Here is a 23,236-nt window from a genome sequence, read left to right as displayed (position 1 = left end):
AGTACTTTTTTATCACTCGTTAGGAAGCGTAACTAATTCTACGTTAAACACTCTGACAAACATGGTTACTCAGCCCAAAGCTCCGTAGAATCACTGGTCATCAGCCAACATACTCTACGGCCTGTGTTTGGTCAGTTCCAAACAGTTTTCACCACAGATCAACTCCATCTGTCTAACTGCAGCACACTTTATCAGAATGTCGTGACAAAATATCATCTCAGTCACTGAAAAGGTCACTAAAAAATGGCCTTTTTCCGCTACAGCTCCACCAAGACAGATGTGTCGCACATTCATAAACTTTTCAATACTTTTTTAGAATCAAATGTAACCCCAGCTAGTTAAACATGCCCTTACTTTAGCTGTATCCAAAACTAGCCTGGTGTACTTGCAGAAGAAGAAGAAGAAAGAGGTTAAGAAACATTTATGTCTCAAATAGTTTATGCTAGACACTTCCTAAACCACCACAATTCTTCTTAACAGTTCTTCTTTATCGTTAAAACAAAAATCATAAGTTTTCTTTATTCATAGATAATTCAATCAATGTCAATCAATGTTTACTTATATAGCCCTAAATCACTAGTGTCTCAAAGGGCTGCACAAACCACAACACAAACCACTACGACATCCTCGGTAGGCCCACATAAGGGCAAGGAAAACTCACACCCAGTGGGACGTCGGTGACAATGATGACTATGAGAACCTTGGAGAGGAGGAAAGCAATGGATGTCGAGCGGGTCTAACATGATACTGTGAAAGTTCAATCCATAATGGATCCAACACAGTCGCGAGAGTCCAGTCCAAAGTGGATCCAACACAGCAGCGAGAGTCCCGTTCACAGCGGAGCCAGCAGGAAAACATCCCAAGCGGAGGCGGATCAGCAGGGCAGAGATGTCCCCAGCCGATACACAGGCAAGCAGTACATGGCCACCGGATCGGACCAGACCCCCTCCACAAGGGAGAGTGGGACATAGGAGAAAAAGAGAAGAAACGGCAGATCAACTGGTCTAAAAAGGGAGTCTATTTAAAGGCTAGAGTATACAAATGAGTTTTAAGGTGAGACTTAAATGCTTCTACTGAGGTGGCATCTCAAACTTTTACCGGGAGGGCATTCCAGAGTACTGGAGCCCGAAATGAAAACGCTCTATGGCCCGTAGAATTTTTTTGGGCTTTGGGAATCACTAATAAGCCAGAGTCCTTTGAACGCAGATTTCTTGCCGGGACATATGGTACAATACAATCGGCAAGATACGATGGAGCTAGACCGTGTAGTATTTTATACGTAAGTAGTAAAACCTTAAAGTCACATCTTAAGTGCACAGGAAGCCAGTGCAGGTGAGCCAGTACAGGCGTAATGTGATCAAACTTTCTTGTTCTTGTCAAAAGTCTAGCAGCCGCATTTTGTACCAACTGTAATCTTTTAATGCTAGACCCGAAAATAATACGTTACAGTAATTGAGACGAGACGTAACAAACGCATGGATAATGATCTCAGCGTCTTTAGTGGACAGAATGGAGCGAATTTTAGCGATATTACGGAGATGAAAGAAGGCCGTTTTAGTAACGCTTTTAATGTGTGACTCAAAGGAGAGAGTTGGGTCAAAGATAATACCCAGATTTTTTACCGTGTCGCCTTGTTTAATTGTTTGGTTGTCAAATGTTAGAGTTGTATCATTAAATAGAGGTCGGTGTCCAGCAGGACCGATAATCAGCATTTCCGTTTTTTGGGCGTTGAGTTGCAAAAAGTTAGCGGACATCCATTGTTTAATTTCATTAAGACACGCCTCCAGCTGACTACAATCCAGCGTGTTATGTTAGTGTTCAAACAAACCCAGACAATATGATCACATATAAATATCAATCCAATCCAACAATACACACCCCATTCCAGGTGGTTTTTGGGAGAGTTTGACTAAACCCATTTCTGCAGAAAATAGGTTCAACATTTAGTCTCACCAGTTCCGACCATCTCCAGACAGACAATCTTTACACATTTAAGCAGATTTGCTTACCTTTGGTTCACTGTGATACCCTGTCTGCCCCTAAAGACCCAGGTCCTGAATGTTGACCGCAGCGCTCTTACCCAGATGTTCTTGACGCCAATGTAATGAGGTTGAAAGGTCATCCTGTTCGTGACGCCAATTTTATGTGGTGGAAAAGTCCGAATCTTAAACAGGAACAATAGAGAGTTAGTTACAACAGTTTTATTTACTCATAATCAGATGGTACACAGTTGGATTGAATCGATATGTTTACACCGACAATGTCTCCGGAGACGAAAGAAGGAATTAAGAAAGAGCGCCCATCAGGCTTGGACTTCTCTTCGTATTTATACGCTCCCTGATGGCCTGATTGTAGTACAACAACCCATGTAACTGTCCCATGTTTAACTACCACCCCACAACAGAACTAGCACTCGGTCAGGGTGACTTGACCTCTTATGTCGCGTCCCTCCCAATGCGCTCAGTTTAGAGGTAACCCTAGGACAGAAATTTTCCACTACAATAAAACACTGAATATTGACAACATATGAACGTCACACCCCGTCTCGATCAACTTATTTTACAAGCAAGAAGCAAAAATGCGACAAACGCAGCGAAATATGAACGCAAAGGGTATAAAAAAACCCACCAACAATCTGATATATCAATAAGCTTTAGAACTTTGTTGTAAAAATCTCCTTCCGCGTCTGTCCTTGACACCCGCATTTCAGGCTGGCCTCTCTGGAAATACTCTGTGGAAATGCTCCTCACCCACACTGGTGCCTCGTTTAATCTGCTCTGACTAAGATTACCATAGGAACTAATTAGATTACCATAGTAACTATGGTTCTCGCCCGGAAAAGGGTTGAGCGCCATCTCCGGGTTGGGGAGGAGATTCTGCCCCAAGTGGAGGAGTTCAAGTACCTCGAAATCTTGTTCACGAGTGAGGGAAGAGTGGATCGTGAGATCGACAGGCGGATCGGTGCAGCGTCTTCAGTAATGCGGACGCTGTATCGATCCGTTGTGGTGAAGAAGGAGCTGAGCCGGAAGGCAAAGCTCTCAATTTACCAGTCAATCTATGTTCCCATCCTCACCTATGGTCATGAGCTTTGGGTCATGACCGAAAGGACAAGATCACGGGTACAAGCGGCCGAAATGAGTTGCCTCCGCCGTGTGGCGGGGCTCTCCCTTAGAGATAGGGTGAGAAGCTCTGCCATTCGGGGGGAGTTCAAGGTAAAACCGCTGCTCCTCCCCATCGAGAGGAGCCACATGAGGTGGTTCGGGCATCTGGTCAAGATGCCACCCGAACGCCTCCCTAGAGAGGTGTTTAGGGCATGTCCGACCCGTAGGAGGCCACGGGGAAAACCCAGGACACATTGGGAAGATTATGTATCCAGGCTGGCCTGGGAATGCCTCGGGATCCCCCGGGAAGAGCTGGATGAAGTGGCTGGGGAGAGGGAAGTCTGGGCTTCCCTGCTTAGGCGCGACCCGACCTCAAAAGCGCAGATTCCAACCACTGAAACCTTTTGTATAGTTCAAGACTTACGGTCATTAGAAAACATAATGGCGGCTACAGTTTCATCAATCTATCTATGTTTATTTGTATAGCCCTTAATCACAAGTGTCTAAAAGGGCTGCACATCAGGGCAAGAAAAAACTGAACCCAATGGGATGACAATGAGAAAACCTTGGAGGGGATGGCAGATGTGGGGACCCCCACTTTTTGGGACATCGAGTGGATCTAGTTTAATAGTGGGAGAGTCCAGTCCATAGTGCGGTCAGCAGGGGTTTCGATCTTAAAGATATAAAAAAATGATTTAGGAAAGTCAGAATGCCGGATTGGCAGCGCGGTGGGAGAGGGGTTAGTGCGTGTGCCTCATAATACGAAGGTCTTGGGTTCAATCCTGGGCTCTGGATCTTTCTGTGTGGAGTTTGCATGTTCTCCGGGTACTCCGGCTTCCTCCCACCTCCAAAGACATGCACCTGGGGATAGGTTGATTGGCAACACTAAATTGGCCCTAGTGTGTGAATGTTGTCTGTCTATCTGTGTTGGCCCTGCGATGAGGTGGCGACTTGTCCAGGGAGTACTCCGCCTTCCACCCAAATGCGGCTAAGATAGGCTCCAGCACCCCCGCGACCTCAAACGAGACAAGTGGTAGAAAATGGATGGATGGAGGATTCCAGATTGAACATCTTAAGGACCGTTAAGCTTTTCAATCTGACATTCCCGAAATAATTTTAGAGGAATGTGGCCCCCGGGCCTTAATTTGCCCATGTCTGCTTTAGATGATCGGATCTTCCTCCAAACTGTCACGAGGCTTGACGGTCCGGGTCCGATCATGCCTGGTTCTGATTGGATTCCCCGCCCCTTTCCCACCTGCAACTGCAATTGGATATACCGTATTTCCTAGAATTGCAGCAGGGCATATAGTATGCGCCTGCCTTGAATTACTGCCTGGTCAAACTAGTGACGTCACGAGTGACACTTCCCCTGTCATCATTTTCAAAATGGAGGAGGCTGATTTCAATACCGGTAATTTGAAATCGCATAAAGGGAAGAAAATTAAGAGCTATTCAGTAGGATTCAAAGTCCAAGCTTACATCACACTCAAATTTTTACTGCATACCTTTGGTAAGTGCTGGAGTGAGAAGAGGTTTTAAAATGATTAGCGCATGATTACTTTTACCGCTTGCCTTTGGTAAGCGTAGAAGTGAGAAGAGGTTTTAAATGAATTAGCGCCCCGGCGGCAATTCAAGGAAATACGGTATTCCTACCTTGTCCCGCTCGCCTAAATACAAAATTTAATTGGTTTTTCATTGGTTGACTGAATTGTGAGTGAATTTCGTCACGGTTTTAGTCAACGTGTATTTGTTTTGATCAGTTGTCCTATTTCAGTCAGGGGAAAACAGGCCGTTGACGCACACTTGTGTGACCCGCAGGCATGGTGAACGCCACGATGGCGTCCAACTTGACGGCGTGCGTTAAGATAAACGACAGCACCGTCAGCGACCTCCTGATGACCACCTACATCGTGGCCTTCGTCTTGGGCTTGACCTTCAACGTCCTCACCGTCAGTCCCATCTGGCAACAGGTGCGCAAGGAAAACGTGCTGGGCATCTTCCTGCTCAGCCTGTGGCTGTCGGACATGTTGTTCGTCTTCACCATGCCGCTGTGGATCAACTACTACCGCCAGGACCACCGCTGGAAGCTGGGCGTCACGTCCTGCAGCGTGGTGGGCTTCTTCTACTACTCCAACATGTACATCAGCATCTTCCTGCTCTGCTGCATCTCGGTGGACCGCTGCCTGGTGGTCACCTACCCGCTGCGCTCCAAGACCCACCGGACGTCCCGCTGCGCCTGGGCCCAGTGCGCCGCCGTCTACGTGGCGGTGATGGCGCTGCACGTGGTCGTGCTGGTCAACGACAACCTCCCCGACGCCCACGACGACGCGTACAGCAACGACAGGTGTTACGAGACCTACCCCATGCAGAAGCGCATCGCCTTCTTCAACCTGCTGCGCGTGGGCGCCGGGTTCTTGCTCCCCCTGCTGGTGTTGGCCGTCAGCTACTGGAGGGTGCTCGCCATCGTGGCGCAGAGTCCCGGCTTGAACGCGCAGGTCAAGAAAAAAGTCCGCCTCCTCTGCTTCGGCGTGATCGGCATCTTCTCCTTGTGTTTCGCGCCGTACCACGTTCTCCTCCTGGCCCGCTCGCTCGTCTTCTACACCCGCGAGCACGCCGGCTACTGCCAGTTCGAGCAGAGGATGCACTTGCCGTTCTCCTGCACGCTGGCCTTGTCCAGCCTGAACTGCGTGATGGACCCCGTGCTCTACATGCTGCTCAGCAACGGCGTGCAGGAGGAGGTGAAAATGTGCTGCAACCGGCATAAAAGGACAGGAGCGGAAGAGTGCGCTCTGGCCGACCACGGCCGAAGAAAGACCAACAACAATTTAATCTGAATGTCCGCAGGATAAGGATCATCTACTTGCTTTATCAGCCGCATAATCACCATATTTGTCCGCAGCTCTCATATCCTGCGCGGTGGAGAAGACAAGGATCACCCGGTGGTCATTCGCCTGACTTGTTGCATATTGTGCAGCATCTGTGGACTCTCAGATGGGTTTCAAAATTGCATGGTGATAAGGAACAAGCGTTCTTCTATAACAGAAGTATAAAGGACGCAGGGGCCGCTTTGGACATTATAGGGCAGGGGTGGCAAACTCAAATACAGAGTGGGCCAAAATTTAAAACTGAACAAAGCCGCGGGCCAAGGTTGGACAAATTAATCTTTTAATAGGGACCCAAACAAGTTTTGCATTAAATATTGAACAAGCGAGACTTATATACCTTTATAGTGGCATGCAAAATAAAGTTTAAAATAATACTAATCATTTAAAAATAGCAATGGCATATCAAATCAAATTTAAATATAAATTGAATGCCTCTTTTCTATTTGCAGCCTTCTCAGGTAAATATCCAAATAAACTTTTCCTACAGGCTAATAATAAATGTTTATATTGTAGCGTCCAGGAAGAGGTAGTGCTGCAAGTGGTTGTTGTGTTTATGTTGTGTTACAGTGCGGATGTTCTGCCGAAATTTGCTTGTCATTCTCGTTTAGTGTTGGTTCACAGTGTGGCGCATATTTGTAACGGTCTTAAAGTTGTTTATACGGCCACCCTCAGTGTGATCTGTATGGCTGTTGACCAAGCTTGCATTACATTAGCGTGTGTGTGTGTGTGTAAAAGCCACATATATCATGTGACCAGGCCGGCACGCTGTTTCTACATAGGAAAAGCGGACGCGACGAAAGGTTTTAGAGGACGCTTGAGGCAGTGCCTTTAAGGCACGCCCCCAATATTGTTGTCCAGGTGGGAATCGGGAGAAATTTGGGAGAGTTGTTGCCCCCTGTGATTTTCGTGAGGGGCACTGAAATTTTGGAGTCTCCTTGGAAAATCGGGGAGGGTTAGCAAGTAAGAATATTAGCGGTGAATGCGGTGTTACAGCGACACCGCCGCTGTGTAATACCGGCGGGCCAGCTCTAATGTTAATTTGATATTGCCTCAAGGGCCAAATAAAAATACAAATTTAAATAGAAATATAATGCCTCTTTTCTATTTACAGCCTTCTCAGGTAAATATCCAAATAAACTTTTCCTACAGGCTAATAATAAATGTTTATATTGTAGCGTCCAGGAAGAGGTAGTGCTGCAAGTGGTTCTGTGTATTTGTTTTGTTGTGTTTATGTTGTGTTACAGTGCGGATGTTCTGCCGAAATTTGCTTGTCATTCTCGTTTAGTGTTGGTTCACAGTGTGGCGCATATTTGTAACAGTCTTAAAGTTGTTTATACGGCCACCCTCAGTGTGACCTGTATGGCTGTTGACCAAGCTTGCATTGCATTAGCGTGTGTGTGTGTGTAAAAGCCACATATATCATGTGACCAGGCCGGCACGCTGTTTCTACATAGGAAAAGCGGACGCGACGAAAGGTTTTAGAGGACGCTTGAGGCAGTGCCTTTAAGGCACGCCCCCCAATATTGTTGTCCAGGTGGGAATCGGGAGAAATTTGGGAGAATTGTTGCCCCCTGTGATTTTCGTGAGGGGCACTGAAATTTGGGAGTCTCCTTGGAAAATCGGGGAGGGTTAGCAAGTAAGAATATTAGCGGTGAATGCGGTGTTACAGCGACACCGCCGCTGTGTAATACCGGCGGGCCAGCTCTAATGTTAATTTGATATTGCCTCAAGGGCCAAATAAAAATACAAATTTAAATAGAAATTGAATGCCTCTTTTCTATTTACAGCCTTCTCAGGTAAATATCCAAATAAACTTTTCCTACAGGCTAATAATAAATGTTTATATTGTAGCGTCCAGGAAGAGGTAGTGCTGCAAGTGGTTCTGTGTATTTGTTTTGTTGTGTTTATGTTGTGTTACAGTGCGGATGTTCTGCCGAAATTTGCTTGTCATTCTCGTTTAGTGTTGGTTCACAGTGTGGCGCATATATGTAACAGTCTTAAAGTTGTTTATACGGCCACCCTCAGTGTGACCTGTATGGCTGTTGACCAAGCTTGCATTGCATTAGCGTGTGTGTGTGTGTGTGTGTGTAAAAGCCACATATATCATGTGACCAGGCCGGCACACTGTTTCTGTTTAGAGGATGCTTGAGGCAGTGCCTTTAAGGCACGCCCCCCAATATTGTTGTCCAGGTGGGAATCGGGAGAAATTTGGGAGAATTGTTGCCCCCTGTGATTTTCGTGAGGGGCACTGAAATTTTGGAGTCTCCTTGGAAAATCGGGGAGGGTTAGAAAGTAAGAATATTAGCGGTGAATGCGGTATTACAGCGACACCGCCGCTGTGTAATACCGGCGGGCCAGCTCTAATGTTAATTTGATATTGCCTCAAGGGCCAAATAAAAATACAAATTTAAATAGAAATTGAATGCCTCTTTTCTATTTGCAGCCTTCTCAGGTAAATATCCAAATAAACTTTTCCTACAGGCTAATAATAAATGTTTATATTGTAGCGTCCAGGAAGAGGTAGTGCTGCAAGTGGTTCTGTGTATTTGTTTTGTTGTGTTTATGTTGTGTTACAGTGCGGATGTTCTCCCGAAAGTTGCTTGTCATTCTCGTTTAGTGTTGGTTCACAGCGTGGCGCATATTTGTAACAGTCTTAAAGTTGTTTATACGGCCACCCTCAGTGTGACCTGTATGGCTGTTGACCAAGCTTGCATTGCATTAGCGTGTGTGTGTGTGTGTAAAAGCCACATATATCATGTGACCAGAGGATGCTTGAGGCAGTGCCTTTAAGGCACGCCCCCAATATTGTTGTCCAGGTGGGAATCGGGATAAATTTGGGAGAATTGTCGCCCCCTGTGATTTTCGTGAGGGGCACTGAAATTTGGGAGTCTCCTTGGAAAATTGGGGAGGGTTAGCAAGTAAGAATATTAGCGGTGAATGCGGTGTTACAGCGACACCGCCGCTGTGTAATACCGGCGGGCCAGCTCTAATGTTAATTTGATATTGCCTCAAGGGCCAAATAAAAATACAAATTTAAATAGAAATTGAATGCCTCTTTTCTATTTGCAGCCTTCTCAGGTAAATATCCAAATAAACTTTTCCTACAGGCTAATAATAAATATTTATATTGTAGCGTCCAGGAAGAGGTAGTGCTGCAAGTGGTTCTGTGTATTTGTTTTGTTGTGTTTATGTTGTGTTACAGTGCAGATGTTCTGCCGAAATTTGCTTGTCATTCTCGTTTAGTGTTGGTTCACAGTGTGGCGCATATTTGTAACGGTCTTAAAGTTGTTTATACGGCCACCCTCAGTGTGACCTGTATGGCTGTTGACCAAGCTTGCATTGCATTAGCGTGTGTGTGTGTGTAAAAGCCACATATATCATGTGACCAGGCCGGCACGCTGTTTCTACATAGGAAAAGCGGACGCGACGAAAGGTTTTAGAGGACGCTTGAGGCAGTGCCTTTAAGGCACGCCCCCAATATTGTTGTCCAGGTGGGAATGGGGAGAAATTTGGGAGAGTTGTTGCCCCCTGTGATTTTCGTGAGGGGCACTGAAATTTGGGAGTCTCCTTGGAAAATCGGGGAGGGTTAGCAAGTAAGAATATTAGCGGTGAATGCGGTGTTACAGCGACACCGCCGCTGTGTAATACCGGCGGCCAGCTCTAATGTTAATTTGATATTGCCTCAAGGGCCAAATAAAAATACAAATTTAAATAGAAATTGAATGCCTCTTTTCTATTTACAGCCTTCTCAGGTAAATATCCAAATAAACTTTTCCTACAGGCTAATAATAAATGTTTATATTGTAGCGTCCAGGAAGAGGTAGTGCTGCAAGTGGTTCTGTGTATTTGTTTTGTTGTGTTTATGTTGTGTTACAGTGCGGATGTTCTGCCGAAATTTGCTTGTCATTCTCGTTTAGTGTTGGTTCACAGTGTGGCGCATATTTGTAACGGTCTTAAAGTTGTTTATACGGCCACCCTCAGTGTGACCTGTATGGCTGTTGACCAAGCTTGCATTGCATTAACGTGTGTGTGTGTGTAAAAGCCACATACATCATGTGACCAGGCCGGCACGCTGTTTCTGTTTAGAGGATGCTTGAGGCAGTGCCTTTAAGGCACGCCCCCCAATATTGTTGTCCAGGTGGGAATCGGGAGAAATTTGGGAGAATGGTTGCCCCCTGTGATTTTCGTGAGGGGCACTGAAATTTGGGAGTCTCCTTGGAAAATCGGGGAGGGTTAGCAAGTAAGAATATTAGCGGTGATAATAGCTGTATAATACCGGCGGGCCAGCTCTAATGTTAATTTGATATTGCCTCAAGGGCCAAATAAAAATACACGGCGGGCCAGAGTTTGACACCCATGTTATAGGGGAACCGCACTTCTGCCTATGGTTCACAATCATTATGAAAGCCATAACGACATATGGATTTTTAATGCATTCTAAACATTAAATAAATGCGATCAAAAGGTCCACTTTAGTGTTGTACCGATACCGGTACCAAAATCATTTCGATACTTTTCTAAATAAAAAAAATTTGCATAAATTGATTTTTGTTTACAAAAAATCTTACGGTACATTAAACATATGTTTCTTATTGCAAGTTTGTCCTTAAATAGTGAACGTACATGACAACTTGTCTTTTAGTAGTAAGTAAGCAAACAAAGGCTCCTAATTTAGACACAAGCAGTAAAGCAGTGGTTCTCAACCTTTTTTCAGTGAACATTTTTTTGGATTCAAGTACCCCCTAATTATTTTTGGTTGAAAAAAAGAGATAAAGAAGTAAAATGCAGCACTATGTCATCAGTTTCTGATTTGTTAAATTGTATAACGGTGCAAAATATTGCTCATTTGTAGTGGTCTTTCTTGTACTATTTGGAAAAAAAAGATATACAAATAATTAAAAACGTACCAAGTTATTCAATTATAAATAAAGATTTCCACACATAGAAGTAATCAACTTAAAGTGCCCTCTTTGGGGATTGTAATAGAGATCCCTCTGGATTCATGAACTTAATTTCTTCACAAAAAAATAAATCTTTAACATCAATATTTATGGAACATGTCCACAAAAAAAATCTAGCTGTCAACACTGTTGCATTTGTTTTCAAAGTTTATGAACTTACATTCATATTTTGTTGAAGTATTATTCAATAAATATATATAAAGGATTTTTGAATTGTTTCTATTTTTAGAATATTTTTTAAAATCTCACGTACCCCTTGGCATACCTTCAAGTACCCCCAGAGGTACACGTACCCCCATTTGAGAACCACTGCAGTAACATAACGTATAATTTTCCTTTATATTATTTTGTCAATATTATTAAGGACAAGTGGTAGAAAATCAATTATTAATCTATGTCAGGTTCAAACACTGATGACATCTATTAAACGAGACAAGAAGCAAGGAATTAAACTAAATTTGGCATTAGAATGCTGACTGATGTTCATATATTAATCTAAAAGTGAATATATGAACATCATAATGACAGCATTAGAAAGCATTAAAAAAAATACATCCGTCGTAATGATTGTGAACAATAGGCAAAATTCCTCCAAAAAAGTGAAGTTCCCCTTTCACGGCCTTACTGGACGACCCAATTATGAATGTACAAAATGAGGGGGAAAACACTGGAAACAAACCAAATTAAGGGGGACTGCATTTTAAGAAAATGTGAACCAAAATGCCTTTGGTTCACAATCATTATGCAAGACAGATGGATTTCTAATGCATTCTAAATATTAAAAAAAATGCGATCAAAAGTCTGCTTACATATAAAGCTGCTCTATACTGCCTATAAAGCCCTTAAAAAACTTTCAAACACCTCCATTGAGGTTTTATGTACGTGATTAACAGGCATGATTAACAGGCACATTTATAATATTATTACATATTTAATATTTACGGATTTTGAGCAGCATCTCCACGTTTCCTTTTTTTCCCCCATCATCACTGATTATTACTCACTGCAAACTTCCTGAGAGCCAACAAACATAAAAATTACTTACAGCAGTGGTCCCCAACTTTTTCATAGCTGCGAACCGGTCAACGCTTGAAAATGTTTACCACGGACCGGGTTTTTTTATTTTTTTAAATTTTTTTAATGAAAAAGACATGCACCTGGGGATAAGTTGATTGGCAACACTAAATTGGCCCTAATGTGGGAATGTGAGTGTGAATGTTGTCCGTCTATCTGTGTTGGCCCTGCGATGAGGTGGCGACTTGTCCAGGGTGTACCCCGCCTTCCGCCCGATTGTAGCTGAGATAGGCGCCGGCGCCCCCCGCGACCCCAAAAATGGAATAAGTGGTAGAAAATGGATGGATGGATGAAGAAATACAATCATGTCTGCTTACGGACTGTATCCCTACAGACTGTATTGATCTATATTGATATATAATGTATATATTGTGTTTTTTATGTTGATTTAATAATAATAAAAAAACACAAAACATTTAAAAAATATATATATATTTTTTTTATTTCTTGTGCGGCCCGGTACCAATCGGTCCGCGGACCGGTGGTTGGGGACCGCTGACTTACAGTACGAAGTCTGCTGTCATTAGGATGCTGACTGTTATGATGTTCGTATATTAATCTAAATGTGAATATATGAACATCATAATGACAGCATTAGAAAGCATTAAAAAAAAAATACGTCTGTCGTAATGATTGTGAACAATAGGGAAGTAAAGTGTGAAGTGAATTATATTTATATAGCGCTTTTTCTCTATAGACTATACAAAGCACTTTACATAGTGAAACCCAATATCTAAGTTACATTTAAACCAGTGTGGGTGGCACTGGGAGCAAGTGGGTAAAGTGTCTTGCCCAAGGACACGACGGCAGTGACTAGGATGGCGGAAGCGGGGATTGAACCTGCAACCCTCAAGTTGCTGGCACGGCCGCTCTACCGACCGAGCTATACTGAATAGGCAAAATTCCTCCCAAAAAAGTGAAGTTCCCCTTTCACGGCCTTGCTGGACGACCCAATTAGGAATGTAAAAAATGAGGGTGAAAACAAACTAAATAAAGGGGAATTGTACTTAAAAAAAAAATGTTTTCTATCGTTCACAATCCTAATGAGAGACAAGAAGACAAGTTAGTTTTTTTCCGCTTTTTAGCCTGATAATTGGTTCGTTCGAGGTGGCTAGCAATCAATTCGTCCTCCAAATCCGTTTAAAAATACATTCAAAAACCGTCAACAATGCTTCATCTGCGTTCCGTAAGCCGTGTAACAACCCAGCTGTAGCAACGTTGTTATTGTAAGAGTGAACACTGGGGTACTCTTTTTCTAGCGTACGAACCGCGGTATTAGCCGTCAAAGTTAGCTACGGCAAGAGATAAGCTTAATTCTACGATAGAATACCAATCTGTACCGACTGAAAAACATGATCATATTACAGTATCTCTATAATATTAGCCCACATTTCATGTTTTCTTTGTACACAGCTGAGCTAGCCAGACAGCGTGTGTACCGTTTATGTTCAACCTCGTAACGTAAACGTAAGCCAATAAAGTAGAAATTATCCGGATCACTCCCTAAACATAAACGCTTGTCCCTTTCCCATTCTTGATATTTTTCTGAAAGTTTCATCATAATCTTTTCAGCTATGTTAATGACTAACTCAGTTTTTTTTTCAACCACTGTGCTGCGGCACACTTGTGTACCATGAGATATTGTCTGGTGTGCCGTGGGAAATTATGTAATGTCACCTATTGGTCAAAACAAATATATTTTTTTTAAACCAGTAATTATAAATCGCAAATAATTTGCCGTTGTAGAGTTTCTGTGCTGTCTAGAGCAGTGTTTTTCTACCACTGTGCCATGAGATTATCTAATTTCACCTATTTGGGTTAAAAATATTTTTTTGCAAACCAGTAATTATAGTCTGAAAACGATGTGTTATTGTTGAGTGTCGGTGCTGTCTGGAGCTCGGCAGAGTAACCGTGTAATACTCTTCCATATCAGTAGGAGGTAGCCGGTAGCCAATTGCTTTGTAGATGTCGGGAACAGCGGAAGGCAGAGTGCAGGTACAAAAGGTGTCTAATGCTTAAACCAAAAATAAACAAAATGCGGGTGCCCCTAGGAAAAGGCATTGAAGCTTAGGGAAGGCTATGCAGAACGAAACTAAAACTGAACTGGCTACAAAGTAAACAAAAACAGAATGCTGGACGACAGCAAAGACTTACTGCGGAGCAAAAACAATGCACGTCCGAACATGAAACGTCAATCAACAAAATCCCCACAAAGGATAAAAACAACTGAAATATTCTTGATTGCTTAAACAAAGTAGATGCGGGAAATATCGCTCAAAGGAAGACATGAAACTGCTACAGGAAAATACCAAAACAAGAGAAAAAGCCACCAAAATAGGAGCGCAAGACAAGAAGTAAAACACTACACACAGGAAAACAGCAAAAAAGTCCAAATAAGTCAGGGCGTGATGTGACAGGTGGTGACAGTACACCTACTTTGAGACAAGAGCTATAGTGATGCATGCTTGGTTATGGTTTAAAGTCATACCCAACAATGGTGACAACGACTTTTTACTGTCATCTAAGTTTCGTTTTTTAATGATTTCTGCTGGTAGTGTGCATCCGCCTTCAATGCAAGAAATGTGCCTTGGCTCAAAAAAGGTTGAAAAACACTGGACTAACCAACAGACAAACCCCAGCGAGGTAATAATGAAGATACAGACAGCAGCGGCTTTAGCTACAGGTGGTCCAAGGGGCGATGCCAGATTAAGTCAGGAAAAGATTGCTATTTTTCAGTCAGGATTATGTGGCACAAGGCGCCACACGACCACTGCACACACATTTATTGCATGACTATGTGAAAGGAAATAAAAACATGTGTGAGCACAACCATACACGAGATCTTTATATATCCTCATGCTGTTGTCTACATACTCGTGATTGTTTCATACTCGGGGTGTAACGGTACGTGTATTTGTATTGAACCGTTTCGGTACGGGGGTGTACCGAACGAGTTTCCAAGCTAAAGTCTTAACAAGCTGCTTTGCTTATTCTAGCTCTGTCTCATCACCCAACATTGTCCCACCCACACAACCATCTGATTGGTTACATATATAGCGATAACAGCCAATCAGCAGTGTGTATTCAGAGCACATATAGTAAATGCTTCAGCATCGAGCAGATAGGTGTTAAGCAGGTGAGTATAAGGCAGCGTTGCTCCCCAAATGATAATAAACACCTCCCAGTCAACTAGTATAGCATCACTATGAGCCCGTTGACCTTCTAGAAACTTAAACTGCAGCTTAGCTCGCTCGCAGTTCTGGCTTGAGGTGAAGGCTAATTAGCGTTTGGCGTAACGTTAGCTCATTTTGCGGTGTGTGTGTTTTTCGGACAGAAAAGCTTTGAATGGCAGGGTCCCTGCTATCACATGTTGATAAATATATCCATCCATCTTCTTCCGCTTATCCGAGGTCCGGTCGCGGGGGCAGCAGCCTAAGCAGGGAAGCCCAGATTTCCCTCTCCCCAGCCACTTTGTCTAGCTCTTCCCGGGGGATCCCGAGGCGTTCCCAGGCCAGCCGGGAGACATAGTCTTCCCAACGTGTCCTGGGTCTTCCCCGTGGCCTCCTACCGGTTGTACGTGCCCTAAACACCTCCCTAGGGAGGGGTTCGGGTGGCATCCTGACCAGATGCCCGAGCCACCTCATCTGGCTCCTCTCAATGTGGAGGAGCAGCGGCTTTACTTTGAGTTCCTCCCGGATGGCAGAGCTTCTCACCCTATCTCTAAGGGAGAGACCCGCCACCCGGCAGAGGAAACTCATTTCGGCCGCTTGTATCCATGATCTTATCCTTTCGGTCATGACCCAAAGCTCATGACCATAGGTGAGGATGGGAACGTAGATCGACCGGTAAATTGAGAGCTTTGCCTTCCGGCTCAGCTCCTTCTCCACCACAACAAATCGGTACAACGTCCACATTACTGAAGACGCCGCACCGATCCGCCTGTCGATCTCACGATCCACTCTTCCCCCACTCGTGAACAAGACTCCTACGTACTTGAACTCCTCCACTTGGGGCAGAGTCTCCTCCCCAACCCGGAGATGACACTCCACCCTTTTCCGGGCGAGAACCATGGACTCGGACTTGGAGGTGCTGATTCTCATTCCGGCCGCTTCACACTCGGCGGCGAACCGATCCAGTGAGAGCTGAAGATGAAGCCATCAGGACCACATCATCTGCAAAAAGTAGAGACCTAATCCCGCGACCACCAAACCGGAACCCCTCAACGCCTTGACTGCGCCTAGAAATTCTGTCCATAAAAGTTATAAACAGAATCGGTGACAAAAGACAGCCTTGGCGGAGTCCAACCCTCACTGGAAACGTGTCCGACTTACTGCCAGCAATGCGGACCAAGCTCTGGCACTGATCGCACAGGGAGCGGACTGCCACAATAAGACAGTCCGATACCCCATACTCTCTGAAAACTCCCCACAGGACTTCCCGAGGGACACGGTCGAATGCCTTCTCCAAGTCCACAAAGCACATGTAGACTGGTTGGGCAAACTCTCATGCACCCTCAAGAACCCTGCCGAGAGTATAGAGCTGGTCCACAGTTCCACGACCAGGACGAAAACCACACTGTTCCTCCTGAATCCGAGGTTCGACTATTCGGCGTAGCCTCCTCTCCAGTGCACCTGAATAAACCTTACCGGGAAGGCTGAGGAGTGTGATCCCACGATATTTGGAACACACCCTCCGGTCCCCCTTCTTAAAGAGAGGACCCACCACCCCGGTCTACCAATCCACGCAATGCTGCAGAGTCTTGTCAACCAAGACAGCCCCACAACATCCAGAGCCTTAAGGAACTCCGGGCGGATCTCATCTACCCCCGGGGCCTTGCTGCCGAGGAGCTTTTTAACTACCTCAGCAACCTCAGCCCCAGAAATAGGAGAGCCCACCACAAATTCCCCAGGCACCGCTTCCTCATAGGAAGACGTGTTGGTGGGATTGAGGAGGTCTTCGAAGTATTCCCTCCAACGATCCACAACATCCGCAGTCGAAGTCAGCAGAACACCATCCGCACCATACAAGGTGTTAACAGTGCACTGCTTCCCCTTCCTGAGGCGGCGGATGGTGGTCCAGAATCGCTTCGAAGCCGTACGGAAGTCGTTCTCCATGGCTTCCCTGAACTCCTCCCATGTCAGAGTTTATGCCTCCGCGACCGCTAAAGCTGCACACCGCTTGGCCCGTCGGTACTTGTCTGCTGCCTCCGGAGTCCTATGAGCCAAAAGAACCCGATAGGACTCCTTCTTCAGCTTAACGGCATCCCTCACTGCTGGTGTCCACCAACGGGTTCTGGGATTACCGCCACGACAGGCACCAAACACCTTGTGGCCACAGCTCCAATCTGCCGCCTCGACAATAGAGGTGCGGAACATGGTCCACTCGGACTCAATGTCCCGCACCTCCCTCGTGACATGTTCAAAGGTCTTCCAGAGGTGGGAATTGAAACTCTCTCTCACAGGAGACTCTGCCAGACGTTCCCAGCAGACCCTCACAATGCGCTTGGGCCTGCCAGGTCTGTCCGGCATCCCCCCCCACCATCGCAGCCAACTCACCACCAGGTGGTGATCGGTAGAAATCTCCGCCCCTCTCTTCACCCGAGTGTCCAGAACATGAGACCGCAAATCCGATGACACAACTACAAAGTCGATCATGGAACTGCGGCCTAGGGTGTCCTGGTGCCAAGTGCACATATGGACACCCTTATGTTTGAACATGGTGTTCGTTATGGACAATCCGTGACGAGCACAAAAGTCCAATAACAAAACACCACTCGGGTTTAGATCCGGGCGGCCATTCTTCCCAATCACGCCTCTCCAGGTTTCACTGTCGTTGCCAACATGAGCGCTGAAGTCCCCCACTAGGACAAGGGAATCACCCGGGGGAGCACTTTCCAGTACTCCCTCGAGTGTACCCAAAAAGGGTGGGTACTCTGAACTGCTGTTTGGGGCGGAAGCACAAACAACAGTCAGGACCTGTCCCCCCACCCGAAGGCGGAGGGAAGCTACCCTCTCGTCCACTGGGTTGAACTCCAGCGTGCAGGCTTTGAGCCGGGGGGGAAACGAGAATTGCCACCCCAGCCCGTCGCCTCTCACTGCCGGCAACGCCAGAGTGGAAGAGAGTCCAGTGCAGGGTTTCCCACACATTCATTTATTTGTGGCGGCCCGCCACGAATAAATTATAGCCGCGACAATAAAAAAAATAAATAAATAAATAAATATTTTTTGGGGGGGCTTTTGACTCGCTCGACCGCTCATAAAAGCAATGGGACTCTGTCTGTGAATGGAGCTTGTAGTTACATATTATATAAATATGTAAATAGTATATAAATATGTATATAAATACGTACATAAAGTGTTGTAATTATATTCCAACTCCGCGTTCTTTTTGGTCATCGCCCCCCTCCCCATCATTTTTATGCGTTATTTTTCTCGTACAGTGTTAAAGGCCTACTGAAATGAGATTTTCTTATCCAAACGGGGATAGCAGGTCCATTCTATGTGTCATACTTGATCATTTCGCAATATTGCCATACTTTTAATAGAGAACATCGACGATAAAGTTCGCAACTTTTGGTGTGGATAAAAAAAGCTTTACCTTTACCGGAAGTAGCAGACGATATGCGCGCGACGTCACGGGTTGTGGAGCTCCTCACATCCTCACATTGTTTACAATCATGGCCACCAGCAGCGAGAGCGATTCGGACCGAGAAAGGGACAATTTCCCCAATAATTTGAGCGAGGATGAAATATTCATGGATGAGGAAAGTGAGAATGAAGTAGGGCTGGGCGACATTGGCTTTTATTAGTATCGCGATATTTTTATGCCATATTGCGATATATGTTATGATATTTTGCCTTGGCCTTGAATGAACACTTGATGCATATAATCACACCAGTATGATGATTATGTGTCTACATTAAAACATTCTTCTTCATACTGCATTAATATATGCTACTTTTAAACTTTCATGCAGAGAGGGAAACCACAACTAAGTCAATTGACCAAAAGGGCCTTTATTAAAGTCCTACTGAAAGCCACTACTAGCGACCACGCAGTCTGATAGTTTATATATCAATGATGAAATATTAACATTGCAACACATGCCTTTAAACGCCAATTTCAGTAGGCCTTTAAAGGCCTGCTAAAATGAGATTTTCTTATTTAAACAGGGATAGCAGGTCCATTCTACGTGTCATACTTGATCATTTCGCGATATTGCCATATCTTTGCTTGAAGGATTTAGTAGAGAACATCGACGACAAAGTTCGCCACTTTTGGTACTTCCTGAAAAAGCCTCCTCACATATTCACATTGATTTTAATGGGAGCCTCCAACAAAAACAGCTATTCGGACCGAGAAAACGACAATTTCCCCATTAATTTGAGCGAGGATGAAAGATTTGTGTTAGAGGATATTGATAGCGACGGACTAGAAAAAAAATAAATAAAAATGAGTTGAAAAAAACAAAAAAAAACGCGATAGCATTGGGACGTATTCCGATGTTTTTAAACACATTTACTAGGATAATTCCGGGAAATCCCTTATATTTCTATTGTGTTGCTAATGTTTTAGTGAGTTTAATAGTACCTGATAGTCGGAGGGGTTCGTCCACGGGTGTCGACGGCAGCTGTACGGATGACACAAGCTCAGCTGTTGGGGGGGGGGGGGGCGTAGGTGTATATTGTAGTGCGGAAGAGTTAGGGCTGCATGGGATTCGGGGTATTTGTTCTATTGTGTTTATGTTTTGTTACGGTGTAGATGTTCTCCCAAAATTCTTGTTTGTTGTGGGTTCACAGTGTGGCACATATTTGTAACAGTGTTAAAGTTGTTTATACGGCCACCCTCAGTGTGACCTGTATGGCAGTTGATCAACTAAGTCTTGCAGTTGCTTACTGTGTCTACAGAAGTCAAATATAACATGTGGCCTAGAAAATAAGAGTCTCGGAAAGCTTTTCCGAGACTCTGTATTTAGTTAGCGCAGGCAGCATGAAGCAGGGCTTTTATTGTGAAGATAGGAAATGTGCAGTCGGCCTTTAGAGTTTTGACGGAAGGTACGGCGCGAGAGTCTGTTGAAATAAAAAGTGTTTCTCGCCTTCCTCTCTGTCATTTTTTCATAATAATCAACTGGCAGCAGCCAGCGTCATCTCACAAGACCCTCGGGTGCCGTGAATGTCAATCAAGCAAGCTACGGAATTTGCCGCCAATGTTTTTCTTGTAAAGTGTATGGAAGCTGGATGAATTAGATGCCAAAAACCAACCATTTTCATGTGGTATTGTACAGAAAGGACAACTTTTTTTCTCCTCCATTTGAAAATGTGGGCGTTATCATCATTACTGTCTGATTCCAATCAATGCAAGTCATCAGAATCAGGTAATACACCAACTTATATTCTTGTCTTGGTGAAAGAAAGACATCTATATGTGTTACACATGCTTGTATTATCATTAAACACATTTAACTTGTTTACAAAAATGTCTCTTTCATAAATAAATAAATATAAATGATATATATAAATGAGGTAGATCCCCTCGAGTTGGTCAATTGAAAAGTAGCTCGCCTGCAGAAAAAGTGTGGGCACCCCTGCTGTAGAGGATCGCTGAAGACAGTGCCTCCACGGTGAACCCTTAATATTGTTGTTTGGGTGAAATTCGGGAGAATGATTAACCCTGGAGGGGCACTGAAAATTGGGAGTCTCCTGTAAAAATCGAGGGTACACAAGTATGACGCTGTAAAGCACCATTCATAAAAAACTAGCGGGCCGCACCAACATTATATTTTCATATTAAGGTGTGGGCCGCCAAATAACGTCTCGCGAGCCGCAATTGGCCCGCGGGCCGCGTGTTTGAGACCCCTGACCTATACAAAGCAATCAGTGCACTAAATGTGGTTATTATCTAAACACATTTAAAAGTACATTCAATACACAATTGTGATCATTAGTTTAAGTCATAAACCTTTTATATGGACGATTGAGAATATGCCAGAAAGACTGTTGCAATGAAACAATCGAAGAAAGATGAATGCTTAAGGTGCTATTGTCATAAATATAAATATGGACTCACCAACTCAGCTTCTAAAGTCATTCACAGCTTAATGACAAAGAATAGTGGGCTCTGTAAAGTTACAAATAGGAAAGTAGTTTAAAATCCGTCAGCATAATATTTCAGGTGAAAAACGAGAATTAAAAATCTACCTCGAGCAGAAATACAATCGATCACCCACTTCCTGCTACCGGCTTGTAAGCACCACTAATTGGACCGTGGCGGTCACGTGACGAGAAGAGTGCGCTGAGCTCCCAAAGAGTAAATCCGAGCAAGAGCATACCAGTCACTTAACCTGCTACCGGCATATGACTAAAGCTGATTGGTCTACGGTGGTCACGAGACTAGGAAGAGCCCAAAGAGTAAATAGCAAGGCAAGAGCCTAATAGTCTCTGTAAAAGTTTGTATTTGACGCCTGCGTTACATTGTCTTGTAGTAAGTAAGCAAACAAAGGCACCTAATTTAGTCTGCGGACATATGCAGTAACATATTGTGTCATTTATCATTCTATTATTTTGTCAACATTATTAAGGACAAGCGGTAGAAAATGAATGATTAATCGACTTGTTCATTAACTGTTAATATCTGCTTGCTTTCTCTTTTAACATGTTCTATCTACACTTCTGTTAAAATGTAATAATCACTTATTCTTCTGTTGTTTGATACTTTACATTAGTTTTGGAGGACACCACACATTTGGGTATCAATCCGATACCAAGTCGTTACCGGATCATACATTGGTCATATTCAAAGTCCTCGTGTGTCCAGGGACATATTTCCTGACCTTATAAACGTAATATACATTTTTTTTTAAATGAAAGAAGATGCCAAAAAATATCGAGGTATTCATAGTAGTATCGACTAGATACGTGCCTGTACTTGATATGTGAATGTGAATTATATTTATATAGCACTTTTTCTCTAGTGACTCAAAGCGCTTTACAAAGTGAAACCCAATATCTAATTTTTTGTATATAAACCAGTGTGGGTGGCACAGGGAGCAGATGGGTAAAGTGTCTTGCCCAAGGACACAACGGCAGTGACTAGGATGGCGGATGCGGGAATCGAACCTGCAACCCTCAAGTTGCTGGCACGGCCGCTCTACCAACCGAGCTATACCGCCCGAGCTATACCGCCCCCTGATATCAGGTATCAGGATGTTAGGTGTAGATCCACCAATGGCGTTTGTTTACATTTTGATGCTGGTGAGCTACGGTGTGTAGCTAAACCTCGTCCTGCAGGGAAGATACTTGTCGGAAACTTACTTTATTTGTCGCCATGGAGGCGAGGATTTCCTGTGATAAAATGCCAACCGAGGTAAACAAACAGGTCAACCAACAAACAAGATTTCTCAACAGAATCTCCTGTCCGGTCAACAAAAGCACCATGTAGAGTCTAGCGCAGGCCAGCTACTTTTCAATTGACCAACTCGAGGGGATCTACCTCATTTATATTTATCATTTATATTTATCTATTTATGAGAGAGACATTTTTGTAAACAAGTTAAATGTGTTTAATGATAATACAAGCATGTGTAACACATATAGATGTCTTTCTTTCACAAAGACAAGGACATGGTGTATTACCTGATTCTGATGACTTGCATTGATTGGAATCAGACAGTAATGATGATAACGCCCATATTTTCAAATGGAGGAGAAAAAAAGTTGTCCTTTCTGTACAATACCACATGAAAGTGGTTGGTTTTTGGCATCTAATTCATCCAGCTTCCATACACTTTACAAGAAAAACATTGGCGGCAAATTCCGTAGCTTGCTTGATTGACATTCACGGCACCCGAGGGTCTTGTGAGATGACGCTGGCTGCTGCCAGTTCATTATTATGAAAAAATGACAGAGAGGAAGGGGAGAAACACTTTTTATTTCAACAGACTTTCGCGCCGTCCCTTCCGTCAAAACTCTAAAGGCCGACTGCACATTTCCTATCTTCACAATAAAAGCCCTGCTTCATGCTGCCTGCGCTAACAAAATAAGAGTCTCCGAAAGCTGGCGTGCACAAGTGATGTGCACGCCAGCTTTCTGAGGGATCGCTTGTGCACGCCAGTTTTCCGAGACTCTGTATTTAGTTAGCGGAGGCAGCATGAAGCAGGGCTTTTATTGTGAAGATAGGAAATGTGCAGTCGGCCTTTAGAGTTTTGACGGAAGGTACG

The 23,236-nt window shown here is 44.2% G+C and overlaps 1 protein-coding gene across 1 annotated transcript in view; it reads left to right on the top strand.

Moving 5' to 3' along the window:
* gpr184 (G protein-coupled receptor 184) overlaps positions 1-22,687 on the top strand; it is a 70,721-nt gene extending 48,034 nt beyond the window's left edge. Inside the window, exon 2 of the mRNA XM_061878611.1 lies at positions 4,920-22,687. Coding sequence (XP_061734595.1) covers positions 4,920-5,935 — 1,016 coding nt within the window. The 3' untranslated portion in view covers positions 5,936-22,687. The remainder of the gene's footprint in view (positions 1-4,919) is intronic.
* Positions 22,688-23,236: the final 549 nt, after the last annotated feature.

This window comes from Nerophis ophidion, linkage group LG18 (genome assembly GCF_033978795.1).
Source record: "Nerophis ophidion isolate RoL-2023_Sa linkage group LG18, RoL_Noph_v1.0, whole genome shotgun sequence".
In the NCBI taxonomy this organism is placed as follows: domain Eukaryota; kingdom Metazoa; phylum Chordata; class Actinopteri; order Syngnathiformes; family Syngnathidae; genus Nerophis; species Nerophis ophidion.
The sequence above is the reverse complement of the archived record's forward strand: the minus strand, read 5'-3'. Positions and strand labels throughout refer to the sequence as shown.